Genomic DNA, 15,391 nt, shown 5'->3' on the forward strand with positions numbered 1-15,391 from the left:
TCTGCCCCTTTACAGGGCTGCAGCAGAGCTGTCTCCAAGGTCTCCAAAGGAGGGAGACATTTGTCATCGTATGAACATCTGGCATTAGACAAACCTCTGGGGGAGTGAGAGCCCCTGGTCTCTTGGATCTCGGTGTTTGCTGTGGGACAGCCTGTGTGGAAGTAACCATTCTCAACACTGTGCTCTGTGTACCCTAGCTGTGCTCCTATGCATAGCCTCTCAGGTGCCCAACCAGTGTGCTGTGGGGTTCTGGGGTGTGCAAACTGTCCCCATCATTTCCAGTGGGCCCATGAGAAGAACTGCATGTTCCTGAAGGTCACTTTTCCCTCCAGCTTCAATGGCTTGTGAGTTTAGCTGGAGTTTTTGCTTCATTTGGTTTAAGTGGCCTGTCCAAGCAGAGGTGGTCAAATGGTGATTTAATACCAGAATTCATCCTCGCATGTGAGGGCCTTGAGTTTCCTGTCCTGCTTCAGCATCTCTCTCTCTGGAAACAGCCCATGTGGGAACATTTTGTGTAGCAAAGTGGGGACGGCAGCCAGGAGGCATAGAGCCCGCTTTGATGTTACTGTCTGAACAGACAGCGGGCCTTTTCCAGAGGCCAGGCGGGAGTGCTGTGCACATTTTGCTTGCAAGAAGGGAACTCCCCATTTGGTACTGACAAGCGTGTAAGTGCACACACATTCTGTCAACCTAGAGAGGTTCCTACAGAGGAAGCAGGTAAGATGGGAGAAGACTGCTGCTGAAAAGGTCTCAAAGGACAGAGAAAAGGAGGTGGGCAGTGATGACTGGACTTCCACAGGATGCTTTCAGTCCATTTTGGTTCTGTAAAGTCCTCAGACAGAGGTCCAGTTTATAGCTCTGCAAGATCTTCCCTATTCTTTCTGCCTCCCTCCCTGGAACCCCTTTTGTATGCCTGCACAGACTCTTCCAGAATCTTCTAGTGCTCACAACAGCTCCATCCACTGAGTCATAGTGAACCTCCTCAATTTCCATAAACATGGACTATGGGATTTTTTTCTGTCCAGATTTCTTTCCCTGATACCACATCCTCCAGGTTGGATGGGTCTGGAACTTGTCTTGACCTTTCCCACGGGGCAGCAATCCACCTATATCTGCTCCTATCCTTCTGAGCCTATGTGGAAATGAGGGTTTTACTGTCAATCAGAGAAGCTGAATAGTTCCTCCTTCACTTCATACTCCAGAGGCTTTTCTCAGTTCCAGACCCAGAATGAGAAAATCAAGGCCACGAATGCTTGAAAGTCAGACAAGGACATACTTATCGGCTTCTTTCCAAGTTCCTAATTTCAAGATACCTGAATCTTTGCCACTATCTTTGTCAGTTTTTTTTTGTGTTTGGCTCTGTCTCCAGGGCAAACTTTTAATTTTAGGAAAACAGTGAAGATGAATTCTCCAACATGTTTTGATTAGCAAATCAGAGGAAGTAGAACTTCAAATAAACTGAGAGAGAAAAGGATTGCGGGAAAAGCACCTGGGGAAATCTGATTTGCTTCCTTGGTAGAAAGCATTATTTGTGTGATTGGAAGGAGCACAACAATGAAATACCTTTAGTTCTCTGTTTCCAAAAAGAAACAGCCAGACGCACTTGTAAATTAGTCTATGAACCACTGAGGGTAGATGAGAAGGTGTTTTCTAAAACCAGCCCATTGCAGAGAGGAAGAAAGAAAGAATTGATGAAAGGGAATGAAAAAATATATGTGGAAAAAAACTAAAAATACATTTCTGAAGGTTCACACAGGACAGGGTCTGCCCTATACACGGTCTGCATCCCCTTGGGAGGTTTTAAGTGATCCTTGAGTCTGTCACTTCATTTGGCTGATATTGACTTTTCTTGGAAGCATTCACTGTAATTTCCACTTGGCTTCTAGATCTGGGAACATGAGACCCCTTGGTCAGATTTATACCTCTAATTGCTCTTTTCATTTTAAATCAATTTAAAAATAAACCAGGTCAGACAGCAAGCTCCAAAACAAACAAGTAAAAATTGATCATCCATTTAAAAGACTGAATCGGTTAAGCATGACAGCCAAACTTACAACAGGTTTATTTCCTTCTTTGATGGTGATCCAGTCTTCCTCGTTGGAGCTAATGTCTACTCGGTAAGTCTTAACGTAGTATTTCTTCTTCGTTTCCTTGGAAATGGCACCCTGGGTTCCGATAGCAGTGACAAAGCGTAGGAGGCCCAGGTCCACCTGCAACACAATGACAAGTGGGCTCAGTAGGCTGCTCCTGCCTGCTGCAACCTGCAGTGTTTTGTTCTTATTTGAATGGGGTCCACACGGTCCTTTCTGTCTCCCTGTGATCAGTGGGGCCTGATTCCACCTGATGTCAACAGGCCATCCCCATCCATAGATGGCAATTTCCAATGCTGGTTCCTATTGCTGGAAAAAAGAAGAGACTTTTCTCTTTGCTGCTACATGTATTGTGTGACTTTTGATTTAAAAGCAAAAATTGGGCTCAATACCATCATTATTTTTCTAAAGCATTACACATACTTTCTAAGTAGTACATTAATATATGTCCTTTTATAAACAGAAAATCAAAACAAAGAAGACAAATGAATGCACTGGACACTGAATAGAGCTGGACTAGGATTCATATTTCCAAACCTCTTCAGCATTTCCCCTCCTTCCAATGAAATGCAGACTGAACTAATACTGACGTAAAGCACTAAGAGAGTTGTGGTTTGCGAAATGAGCCAGATTGCGAATCTGGAATGGAGTGGGAATCTTTAAAGAAGATTGGGACTCTGAATTCCTTCTTTTCCTGAGTCTTCCCAGGTTCTTGTTTCCTGCAGTACAGCTCAAGAGGCAGCAGGATTCCAGGCCTCACTGGGATAGAATCCTATCTCCATGCAACAACTGCCAGGCCTTGGGAACTTGTTCCAGTAGATGTCAGTGGAGAGGGTCCCCAGCACGACAGCCCGGCTTCCACTCTCTCTAGCTTATCCCATGCGTCTGAAAGTTGGGCTACTTGGATAATGTCATAGTAGTGTTAAAGTTTTGCACTGCCACCTGCTCCCACCACAATGTACTGCTGTTTGACAGGCCCCAAAGCATCTGCCGATTAACCATGAACTGGGATCCCTAAAACTGTAAACCAACGTACTTCTTTTCTTTTTATTGGCTGGTTATCCTGAGTGTTTGTTACAATAATAGAAACCTGACTAATACAACTTTTCAAATCTTTCTATACTTTCTTTAGTCATATGCCTTATAAATAGTTCTAGTAAAGTCAAATATTTTAAAAGTTTTATTATTTTCATAATTGACAACTTAAGCAAAAATTTAAAATATATCTCAGTACTAGTTTCAATATCATAGAAATATTTTCAGCATTCTTTTATTTATTTATTTGTTCCTATAATTTTTTCTTTTTCTCTATTGTATGGACAGTGTTTCATAGAAATAAATGAAATGTACTTAAGTGAAACACATAAATATGATAGATTTTTTAAAAAAAAACACAGAAAGTAATTACAAGATACAAGTGATTAACATTGATAAGACACTTCAACAGAAAGATATTCACTATTAAGAGGCAACAGAGGGCCATTTCCTTGAAAACAGCAACAAAAGCAAAGCAAAATGAAACCAAATCCTCACACACATCCGAATCTTGCTTTCCACTGCTACATGACAACCCAATTTTCAGAAAACAATATTTCAATTAACCCTCCAGTGCCTACAGGCAACGAACACCTAAAGAGTTTTCATGTTATGCACAGGCTGGTTCGTGAAGAATGGTGACTGTCTTTCACGAATTGCTTTTTTCCTGCAGGGCTTTGGAGCAGTCACATCAAGGAGTTACCAATTCACTCTAAACCTGAATCAAGAGTCACATACAGGAAAAAACACACTGCAGCCGATTGGAAGTTACACAATTTAACAACGGTAGATTTCTATAAGGTTAAATGAAATAAATCAGACACACGAGCTTAAATATCATACAGCTTCTCTTATATGAGAAGCTCAAAATATAAATAAAGAGTAAGATAATAGATAGATAGTAGCAAGCAGAGAGATAGATCTTTCTCAGTGGGAAGGATCAAGAGCTGGAGGGAAGGAGAGAGAATGGAGGGGGAAGAGGAGGAACAAAGGACTGAGATGTGTATGCACCCATGAGACCTCCCCACGAGGATGGTAATCGCTATGTACTGGAAGCAAATTTTTATGTACTAATAAATTTTTTTAAAAACCAGTGGTACAATGGTACAATAGTAGATTTCCTTTGGGAAGAATGAGGGTAACATTCAATGCTGAAAACTCTTTGCTTCATTTCCCTTATTTAAAGGATGTAAGTTCTATGCTCCATATGCTTCCCCAAGATTTAAAAGGAAAAAGAAGCAAGATTTTAGTGGAAATTAATACTTTAAGAAAATAATATTGGGTGTTTGAAATTTTAATTTAACATATATGATTCACCCAACACATTTTTTCACATGCATATACTTGTTAAATGAAATTTGAATGTTTTCTCAAAAGTGACCCATGGTACTGTGAATGAATGGCTTAAACGTTCCATCCCTTTTTTGTACAAATCTCAAAAGAGGGAGGTTGTCAATGGTTATCCCAGTTATCAAATGAAAAAGTAGCTAAATTTACACTTCTACTTAAAAAAATAAACAATTTAAGTTTAATTGTATTTCATGTAATGTTTGGGACATGTTTATACTAATAACAGAGTCATTAATTTCTGACTTAAAATTCACATTTAACTGGGTGTTCTGAATGTTACCTGGCCACCTAAATCTCACTACATTTTAAATTGCTGCAAAAACTCTGGTTTTATAACACTGAAATCTTAAAATCAACACTAGACAATGTCGTGCTGGACAATTCAACAGTTTTCAAAGGCTCTCGGAATACTTAGTGCTTTACTGGCTTCCCATCGAGTTGTGATCAATGCCACATCCGCTTTCAAGCTGAAGGGTCCTTAAAATCTTGAAGTCCAAGGAAGCATGAAGCAGAGCTATTTAAATAAACTCTTCCTGTCAAACTTACAGCTGGCTCTTCAGTTTGGAAATGATTAAATCCCCCAAAGTGCATAATTCAACTTGAGCTGCTTAGAAATAACTCTAGAACTTAATTCCCTGGCTGTTCTTTTCCTACTTTTATAACTTTGTTTTGTAAGTGAAACTTAGCAGCTAGGTAGGAAAGAAGGAAACTGGTGTCAACTACGAAAATCTTAGGCTCTTGGCTGCCAAATGAGTTCAGATGAGCCGGTGAACTGCATGGTGAGAGCCTGCCTCAAAAATGCAAATGAAAATACAAATACAAATAATAATAACAATAACAACAACAACAACAATAATAATAATACTAATAATAATATCCTAAGCTCAAGAAACAGCTAACAGCAGATGAAGGATCAATAGATAAAGATTAACTAGTACACGACACAGGAAAATGTCCAATACCTCAGATACAAACGTCCACAAATGCAGATGCATGAATTGCTCATAAAAAAGAAATTTTCTCCTCTCAACAGCAATGAAATCCATTAGCAACCTCCCCTTATAATTGCATAAAGTTTCCTGCTGTGTTTTAAAACTCTGCAGATTCTCTTTATTTGTCACACTGGGATACTTGAAATTTCATTTCATTTTTCTTCCTAGCATTACTGCCAGTGGGTTTAGTAAAGATGGATGACAATCTCACAAAATTACCAGAGCTGGGACTTAAACAGTGCAATTAAAACCGGATGATACCCAGAACTCTAACAAGACCCAGCTTCACTAGAACTGTGGAGTCTCATGACAACATCAGGGCTGTTCTTTCCATGCATCCTTTCTCTCCAAGGACCTTTGGGGAATTCTTTCAAGAAACAACCCACTCTTAGCCTTAAGGTCTGGAGAAAATCCAGGAGGCAAACTTGGGAGATGGCCTTGCCTTAGAAGCATCATACTGATACACTGGTGTCTGCCAGGAGAGCCAGTGGACTTACATCTCTGTCTTATAACTCCATCTTATAACAATGTGCTTACATCGCCATGTTTATAACTGAAGATTTCTAGAGGAGTTCATTCCCAAACTTGCCACTTTAGCATAAAGGCTGTTCTAAGCTGAAAGCAACTGAGTATTAACTGATGCAAGAAAAGTTCTCTGATCTGCTCTTTCTTGCCACAGCATGGCATATATTTCCCTTTGTGCAGCTGGCTTCAACTCCTGCTTCTGTACGAGGGGAGGCCAGTGACTCTTTTAAATGGCTGCCGGCTGAGAGGCAGCATTGGGATGACTGTTACTGAAATGCCATGCATTTCCTACTACTTCACCTCATCTACTCTACCACAACTTACCAGCTCTAGAAGCCCCAACACTCTTTCTTCATCAAGTCATTTCTCCGCTATTTATTGCTCTTTGTTAGAATAGGATATGACACCCAAATCTAACTGCTTCTTTCAATTTTTACTTCTTTTCCATGAAGTCGCAGTGATTAAATTGAACATGTTAATAGAATTTCTATACTTTTTCCTTGATCTGTCATTTGTCTGTTTAATTTGCTGGCCCATTTACAAACTTGAAGAGGTACCCGGATAGCTTTTTTCATATCTTACAAGCCTCAGCTTTCTGACATACCTGCCTCTGCTAATTAGGGCATTGACCTCAATCCACCTTTTGTGGTCTCGCCTGCTGTATTTCTTTCCTTCATCTGTATTCTTCAGTCACATTAAAATATTTGTAATACCTGACAGAAGGTAAGCCTTTTCTGGCAGCCCATCTTCGAAAGCAAAGTTCTTTTGCCTTAAAATAACCTTTTCTTCTCCTCTTTGACTAGAAATAACCTTTTCATCTTTTTAGCTCAGTAAGGTAAGGGTTAGGGTTAGTGTGTTTGGTGCACAGCTCGTGTCTCTGTCAGTCCACTCATCATGTTACATACCTATTCTATCCCCTCTCAGATTTTTAAATTTTTTTTGAAAAATATCCTTTTTTTCCAAAAGAATAGCCAATAGATGCCTATTCAAAGTTCATAAAATGTAATAAAGATTATAGAAGAAAATAAAATCCCCATAAAACCACTATTGGGAAATGATCATTGATAATATAGCACTCCAGAGCTTTTTTAATGTAAAATCTATATGAATATTTGCATATTTCATTATTATAAAAATTAAGTCCTATTACCTCTATGCTTGACAATCTGTCTTTTTCTTTATGGGTATATTTCCATACTAATCATACATTTTTCTATGTCATCATTTTTAATGTTTCCCCAATGGTATTTCTTGGTATAGTTAGCAGAGCAAAATCTATTTTGACAGTCTGCTACTTGTGAACATTTAGATATTGAATTTATTCAATTGAGTGATATCACTTAGTGGACACTTCCTATTGCTTATCTGGTAAGTCGTATGTGAAGCAGTCAGCAAATAAAGAGCAGTAAAAGTGTGGGAAACACAAAGGAATAATTACAGAATGAGGTGATGGAAACAAGTTATCAAAGAATTAGAGGTAGGGGGAACTGGAGAAATCACAGCTGACTTTTAGGTACAGGTTGCATACTGAAGATTACATAGTAGGTACTTGTAAATGGACACAAAGGGCAAAGATGTTCCAGAGAGAAGGAGGGGCAGGAAGTGCAGAGTACCCAGGAAGAAATTAATGAATAAAATGACACATGGTTAGCAACCTATGTGTTGCCCTTACCACTGTAGAGAGTCTTTGTTAAAACAAAACAACAAAGCATAAAAGGACTGATGTCTAAAAAGCTCATGCTCTGTTCCTCTTAAAGTCAAAATGATCAGTTGTCATGGACACCATTTACAACCAATCACTGGTCATCCTTGGAGTGGTTTAGCTTTTTGAATTACAATGAGCTCTCACCTTACCTTCAGATAGAGAGGATTGAGAGCCCAAGACAAGCAGCTGGAAAGGCCAGGCCACAACCTCATGGCAGCATTCCACAAGGCTACCCCCCTGCATTTTGGAGGGTTCACCGTCCTAAACAACAACTCAATTCTTTCCATAAAATCCAGGCACACAATAACCACAATTAAGTAATCTATTTTGCCTAAATGAAATCAGCTGCTCCACACAACATTTTCTGATTTCAAAAGAATTTCCCACTTGTCTTATATTCAATTAGAAGATGGATATGATTTGCATCTGAGTCTTATGGGCTTCAGTTTACCTCGAAAGGTGATGGCGAGGGGTGTGGGTAGGGAAAGGGCACTCAGAGCACCCAGCATCAAATGTGTTCAGTCACATAGTTGAGCATTTCCCTCTGTGTGTGTGACACACATAAATGTCTGGTACTTATCTGGGGATAGGGAGACAGTTTCAAAGTTGATCAAACCCCTTTTGAATGCAAGTGGCGGCTTTCAGAGTTTGCTTACAGAGCACCATCAGCAAAAATAACCCCACATGAGCCTCTGTTTCAAACCAATATAAAATTCTAAACTGATGTAGAATGTCCACCTGCATCTTACTCTCACTGTGCCCCACGCCCAAAGAGAAGGCATTGTTAGCAGACACAGAACAGGAAATCCTGAGCTTTATATTTGTGACCAGAAAGCACCCAAGCAGAAGAAAGCAGTTATGCTTTTCTGCTTCCCGGTGTGGGGACAGCGGTGTGGCAGGTCCTGGACGCTGAGGGCCTTCCATGGCTCCAAATTCTGACCATGCCTCCACTTGTTCTTTGTCATCAGATGTCTCTGGAAACAATCCATGCAGGCTTTATGGCCACGGCATTGTCGTAATAGTGACAGGAAATGCATTCCACAGATAAAGAGAAGCAAGGGGAGGAGCACATTTTACTGGGAATCACTTGAGGACAAAGCGCCTCGTTTTTAGCACTGTGCAGTAAATCATGCGACAAATCTTTGCAAACTGCCGGTTAAACAGCAGCATGCAGGCTTTGAGCCATGAAATGAATATCGCTGCTTCCTATAATAACACATAAGCAGCTATTGGTAATGCTGGAATGTGGGAAGCCTCATTTCTCAAATGAAAATCTGTCTTGCTCAATAAAATACTGCCCATTGAGCTGGCACTGCTGGCGAGGGAACATTTACCCTCTTTGAACGGTCCCCAGGCAGGACAGTACAACAGGCTGAAAAAATAAAGGACAAAGAACAGAGGTCTGATAAAAACAGGAAAATAATCTAGAGGGTGGGAGAGACTATGTTGAATTTTCTGTGCAGCATCTCTGATGATTTAAAGAGCTGTTTAATTCATCACTTGACACTACATGCTAAAGAAAATATTTTTCAGCAATTGTCTCATTTCCTTAGATAAAACCCATGTTTTCTGATGAGAGTCTGAGCATGTGGACATCTCTGCTATTCTAGGCTGTGTGAGCTTAACTCACAACCCATTATGTTCCTGGAAGGTGGGGTCTCAGACTTCTCATAGTTAGCAATTGTCTATATACAGTAGTCAGCACTGTAATTCTCTCTCACTTTATGTGTTTTGTCATTATTATTGTATTACATAAAAATACTGATAGCTAAAATTACTTTTATGAATAGAAAGCTCAAAAGACAACTTCTATGTATCTTAAGGGTAAAATCTATTTGTAATTCTTATATCAATCATATCAGAAAGATTTTATGAGCAAATAAACCGAGGAAAAATGTGGTACCATAACATATTAGTACTTGAGTCCTGATGGATACTCTAGATCTGACCAGTGGCCCATGAAGGAACCAGTACAACCATACTAGTAGTTTATAATTCACATTTTAAATCCATAAGCATTAGATAACTTGTAATTTCTTACTTAATAATAATGAAATCCAATAGCTTTTCTTTTTGGAAATTACATATTTTGTACTATTATAGGAATATGTGAGCATTTATGACTACTTTGTTTAACAGTTTAAAATTTATGTTGGCTCCTGGGAAGTACAATTTTGCAAATGATTATACTTTTGAAAAACAAGACTGTGGCTATGGATCATTTTTAGCAAAAGATAATGAATAAGCATTTTAAAATTCTGGTAAAGAATAAAAATACCAAAGTATAAGAAAAATTGCAGTATGTACAAGAATAATTCTCTGTTTTAGTCCTAATTGCCTGAATTAATCCTTTTTTTCCATAGTTAAATAAAGGAAAGCATTTTGGCGAGCAAAAAGAAACTGTTGGTTGCTACAAAACTTCTGCTGATAGTAAAACAATTCCAAGTGAATGAGTCCATGTATTTTCCTACCAGAAGACATGAGCCTTAACCGGCCAGTTGGAATAACATTAGATAAGACTGTGACAGACCAGAGGCAGGGGAAAGCCTGGCTTTTCTGATTGCCACTGTGTTTACAGCAACAGAAGAAGGGAAAGAGAAAGAAAAATGAAGTCCCCAACAAGCTGACCTCTGTCGTTTTGGGCAGATAAAAGAAGATAATGCTTGGGTGGGCTTGGTGTGGCATCTGGATTCACGGCACATTCTTCCATTCTCATGTTAATTTATTGTGCATAAATCAGAAGCAACTAATTAAGCAAGAAATATTTAATTCTGACATGTTCTTTGAACTGCAGTTCCATCTGGTTGTGTTTGAATAGTGAAATCTGCTGTCGTTGTGAAAACTGGCAAAGAATAAGAGGGATTCTGTGCAGCAGGTTATCATTTGAGCGCTTCCACCCAAGGAGTTTCCAAATTCAGCTACCCAAACCATTCCAAGGTGGAGGCCATAAAGGCCAAGTGTGAAGGAGAAGGATGGTGTTCTAGGGTGCAGGAGCCCCCCTTCCGCCAGCGTTCCTCATAGTGATAGATACAGTGCCACACTCTGGGTGACATCTAGTTGACAGCAGCGTATAAAACCAGGTTGCCTCGTCAGCAAACACTCAGCTTATTCTATGAAACACATTTAAAGTAAATATTAAAAAGCATTTGTTCTCCCTAGACATAAGCATATTCAGAAAAACCAGACTAACATTCCATTTTCAAGTCCTGTCTTACTTAGGACACCTGTAAAATCTGGATACCAGAACACAATCCATTCTCATGCACAAGAGAGAGAGAGAACATGAAATAGCATTGGGACCTCTACGGACTCCAGGATACAAGAGCTCAGTGTGGATGGCAACTGGAAACTTTCATGGCAAGTTAAAGAGAAAGGCTAATGAAGTCTTAATGGTTTTGAAAACACTGTTTAAAATAATTTCACGCCAACCAGTGAAATCTTTTCTACCCCCAAATAAAGACTTGCTTCAGTGTCATGTGAATTAGCGGATGGCTACCTCAGAAAGCTTTTAGAGCCTGGCCAGAAGATGACATTTCAATGGCTCCCTCTCCAACCGAGACACTCGGGAACTCAGGCTGGATGGTAAGAGATCCATGGACTTAATGCTTTCAGTGAACGTCTCTTTGAATGCTTACTTGTAAGTTACATTTAATTTAAAACCTGAGCCTAATCCTTTGATCTGGAAAGAGGACAAGGATTCAGAACAGGCCCAATATAGCCTGGGAACTTGGCTCACAATTTAACTTAAAAGCTTTATAATAAAAATTACCTAACTGTATAATTAGATAGAGGTAAGGAGCACTCAGTGTGCTACTGTAATGTAGGGTGATTATAGATAATGTATTGTATATTTCAAAACGCTAAAAAGAAGGACTCTTTTTAATGTTTTCACCATACAGAAATGATAATATTTGAGGAGCTAGATATGTTTATCCTGAAATAAACACTACAATATATACATGCACTGAACCACCACACGGTGTCCCATTTATACATACAAGTTTTACATTTTTATGTCTGCTAAAATATTTTTAAAATTATCTAACTAGAATTTCTGAACAGAGAAAAGTAAGTGTGCTCTAATTTTAAAACAATTCTAGCCCGGCTCAGTGGTGTACAAATGGGATGCAAATCTCCCAGTCAGAGACTTTTCCTCAAGGAGAGTCAGAGTACAAGTCCTTGCTGTCTGGATTTACTTAGTAAAGAGTTGGTGAGCTCTGGCTCCAGGAGGTCCTGGGAGGTCCCTGATCTGCCTAACTCTGCCACACTCATGGAAACCAGGTAGAGCTCCTTCTGGTAGAAGACGGAGGTAGAACCTGCATAGGGTGGGCCTGAGCAAGCTTCTGGGTCGGTGCGGTTGATGCAGGTGATCATGCCCTGGCAGCTCCTGTAAGACAGCAGATTTACATGTGTATGCTCTGGTTCTGGTGTCACCCTTGCTAAAGCAGAGCACTCGGTAACAGAACCACAGGCAAAGGCTGTCCTGGAAGCAGCTCGGCAGCACACCCTATTCCATCTGCATATTATTCTAGGAGGACTGTCTGATGTGCTAAAATATCGATCAGTATTATTAAAATCTCTAAATATCTTTGGCACAGGTGTTACACTAAGTGCTAAATTTCTTTTTTCGTTTTTGGTTTTTCTGCCTTCTGAGTAGCTCGACTGCAGGCACGTGTCATAGCCGCAGCAATGTGGCGCTGAGTTTTCCTCTGCATCATCTCCTTCAGCACTTGCCCAATGCGCAGGACAGGTTTTGTAGACGAAGACACTGAGAACAGGTCGAGTACAACCCTTACTCAGCCTCTAGTAATGAACGCACTGCTGTGTCCTGTTGTCCAGTCATGGTGTCTCCCACAGGGACTCAGGCCAAACACACAGAATTAAACCGAAAGAGGCCATGCATTCAGATAACAATGCCCAGTTCATTCAGTGCAGTGTATCTTTATGTGTGTCTGCTTTTGGGGGCACTTGGGATTGTATGGCATCAGACTGAAAGTGAAAAATGCCAGCCCAGCCACCAGTGTGGTATTATGGGGTCCAGAGCAAGAGACAATATAGGAAGGGCTTTATGGAAACATGATTCCAACCATTCGAACTGCCCTTCTCAGGATGAGGCAAGGCTTTGGCTGAGTGAGTAGCCAGCACTGGTGAGCTAAAGGCAGAAGGAATGGGGGAAACATCCTACCCAGTGGCCTACATTAGAAATATCTGATGTGGTGATTATTCCTTTTGAGCTCATCTCTATGGCAAAGTCTTGTAGAGGGCAATGGTGAGTGTCCTTCCCTTCCCTGATCCCCTTTGTACACACACACACACACACACACACACACACTTTCTGTGGGCCTTCATGCAGTCCAAGGGTCTTGGCTTTGAACTTGTGGCTAGTGACAGAGTGACAGGGAAATCATCACTGTAATTAAACATTCAGCTCATGGTCCTGCTCAGCACTGCTGTGGTCATCTTGCCATAGGGCTGTCTCAGGTGGTCTAGGAACTAGACTAACTCCAGCTGTGTGAGCCAGAGAGACTTCCTTCTCCAGCCTGGTGGTACATATGAAGGCCTAATCTGCACTCATGTCAACGCTGAACAGGACACATTTCAATGAAACAGCATAGGAACTCTGTGCGGTTTTCCCTGGGGGATTTCTCTGCCATCAAATCACACTGTGGGCTCCTCAAATATTTATAAAGAAGTCAGTGAATGAAGAACATGAGCATATAGCAATCGGTACCTGTGTTTCTAGGATCTATCCCATTGAGGAGGAAATAGAGCGACTGGCAGTAATTCATTTGTAACACAAATAAGAGCTAGGGCGTGGGTGAAAGGGAGAGAAGGTTACAAGGTTCTTGTCCTCTGGTCAGTGAGGGAAAAGTCAAGCAGACAATAAATCTCCGTGCAAGGTGAGCAGAGCGCATTAAAACTACTCAGTGTATTATGCTCTACAGGGAGAATTTGGGGGTTGCAGCCAGCATGTGGTGGACAAAGTGCAGGGGCCCCAGAACTGGCTCTGCTCCTTTGACGTAAAAGAGTGACCTAGAGAAAGTGGAACCAGTTAATTCAACCCAATTCAAGTTTTTGTTCGCTTCTCTCTCCACCAGAAAACCAACACTTGGCTCATTTAGCTATTTGTTCTAGTCATCATAAAGATGACATTGATGAACATATATACACATATTAACAATTAGAATGGGACTTAATATTTCTTTCCCTTAGTGGTTTGGGTAAATTGTGCGTGCGTGCACATGTGTGTGTGTGTGTGTGTGTGTGTGTGTGTGTGTGTGTATGTATAGTTTTGCCTGAAGTACCTAAATTATAATTCCTTTCAAGGAAGGACAAAGTCTCTGTACTTCAAATTCACCTATCCCCGTATATCCCTAATCCTTAGCAGATACATCATTAAACTTTGTTGAATTTAAGTTCAATGCTGGGTTAAGTTCCAAGATTGCTGGCAGGCTCTGAAACCCCTTCCCTCCCAACAAAAGCCAACCCCCTGTCATTAAAGTCAATAATGAAGTGCTGATGCAACTAACTTGCACTCTTAGACGGGCAATGTGATTCTTCTGGTATTTATTATTCCAAATATTACAACCAGTCATAAAATCTCCAGTCCTTTTGAAACGTTCACTCCTTAACACTAGAGTCGCATGGAATTGCCTTGTTCAGGCCCACCCTGGGTGAAGGATTCATTTTAATTTATTTCTCGGGTGATCTCTCATTACCTTAGTATCTCTTTTCCTGGAAGTTACTCCAAAGGGGAGCCAGGGTTAAAAAATTTTCTTACTATATCCACTAGTAGTCTTAAAGACTTCACCCACTCCAGCTTCTTCTCCACCTTGTTTTAGAGCTAATTCGGTGGCAAGCAGGACATTCACAGGATGTTTATATATCTGATGCTTATGCATCTGGAATCTTAGATTTCTTCCATATCTCACTCATCTTTTTGCAAAAGTTACCAGCATCAAAATCTCGTTGCATCATTGTAAGTAATGCACTGATGAGCAATCTTGGTTCGGTCACCACGTTTTCATCTAATTCACATGTTATTATTTTAGCTTGTTGGAATTATAGAGTTTGTGGCTAAGAAATGAATTGGAGATCTGAGGCCTTTTGAGAGCTTTGTATTTCTTTGTCTCTTGTCCCTGAGAAGCAGCCACATGCACAAACCTCCAGGCATAAGCCCCAGACAGTAGGAAATGCAGTACTGCATCCTGCCAATGCACAACTCTGACATCTCTCCAGTTTCTAGGCCATCTAAAGAGATTTTCAAACCTAAGATACCCCCCCAAAAAAACATTAACAGGCAGGTAAAGTATCTTTTTGTTCCAAAAGCTGTTGTCTGCTTTATTGCAGTGTTTCCTAAACACACATTTCTATTCAACATCTGCCTATTCCAGCCCAAATGATTTGTTGATTATTAGTTTTGCAGTAAGTCACGCCTTTAATTTTTCTCCCTTCTCCTGAAAACTTAGTTTCAAAGATAAACACACGGGTGAATTTCTGGAAACTAAAGACTTACAGATGGGGGTGAAGGTCTAAATCAGTCAGTTGCCTATAAACTTTGACAGCATGCCTTTTACATGGGTTTTTCACATATATCTTAGTGATCAAGGCGGGCCTCTTCGGCTAACGAGAGTTTCATGTGCTGATGGCAAATGTGTAAGTACAGGTGTCCACAAAAGCTCCTCTACTTGGCG

The 15,391-nt window shown here is 40.4% G+C and overlaps 1 protein-coding gene across 7 annotated transcripts in view; it reads right to left on the reverse strand.

Annotated features, from left to right (window-relative positions):
• The window catches only part of Nrp1 (neuropilin 1), a 136,806-nt gene that overhangs the window by 41,042 nt on the left and 80,373 nt on the right, over nucleotides 1-15,391 (reverse strand). For all 7 annotated transcript variants that reach the window (XM_063253669.1, XM_005003200.4, XM_005003199.4 and 4 more), the window contains exon 7: nucleotides 2,055-2,210. In XM_063253669.1, coding sequence (XP_063109739.1) covers nucleotides 2,055-2,210 — 156 coding nt within the window. The remainder of the gene's footprint in view (nucleotides 1-2,054; nucleotides 2,211-15,391) is intronic.

Source organism: Cavia porcellus, unplaced genomic scaffold, assembly GCF_034190915.1.
Source record: "Cavia porcellus strain 051 isolate PalLab524CR breed Dunkin Hartley unplaced genomic scaffold, mCavPor4.1 scaffold_7, whole genome shotgun sequence".
Taxonomy (NCBI): Eukaryota; Metazoa; Chordata; class Mammalia; order Rodentia; family Caviidae; genus Cavia; species Cavia porcellus.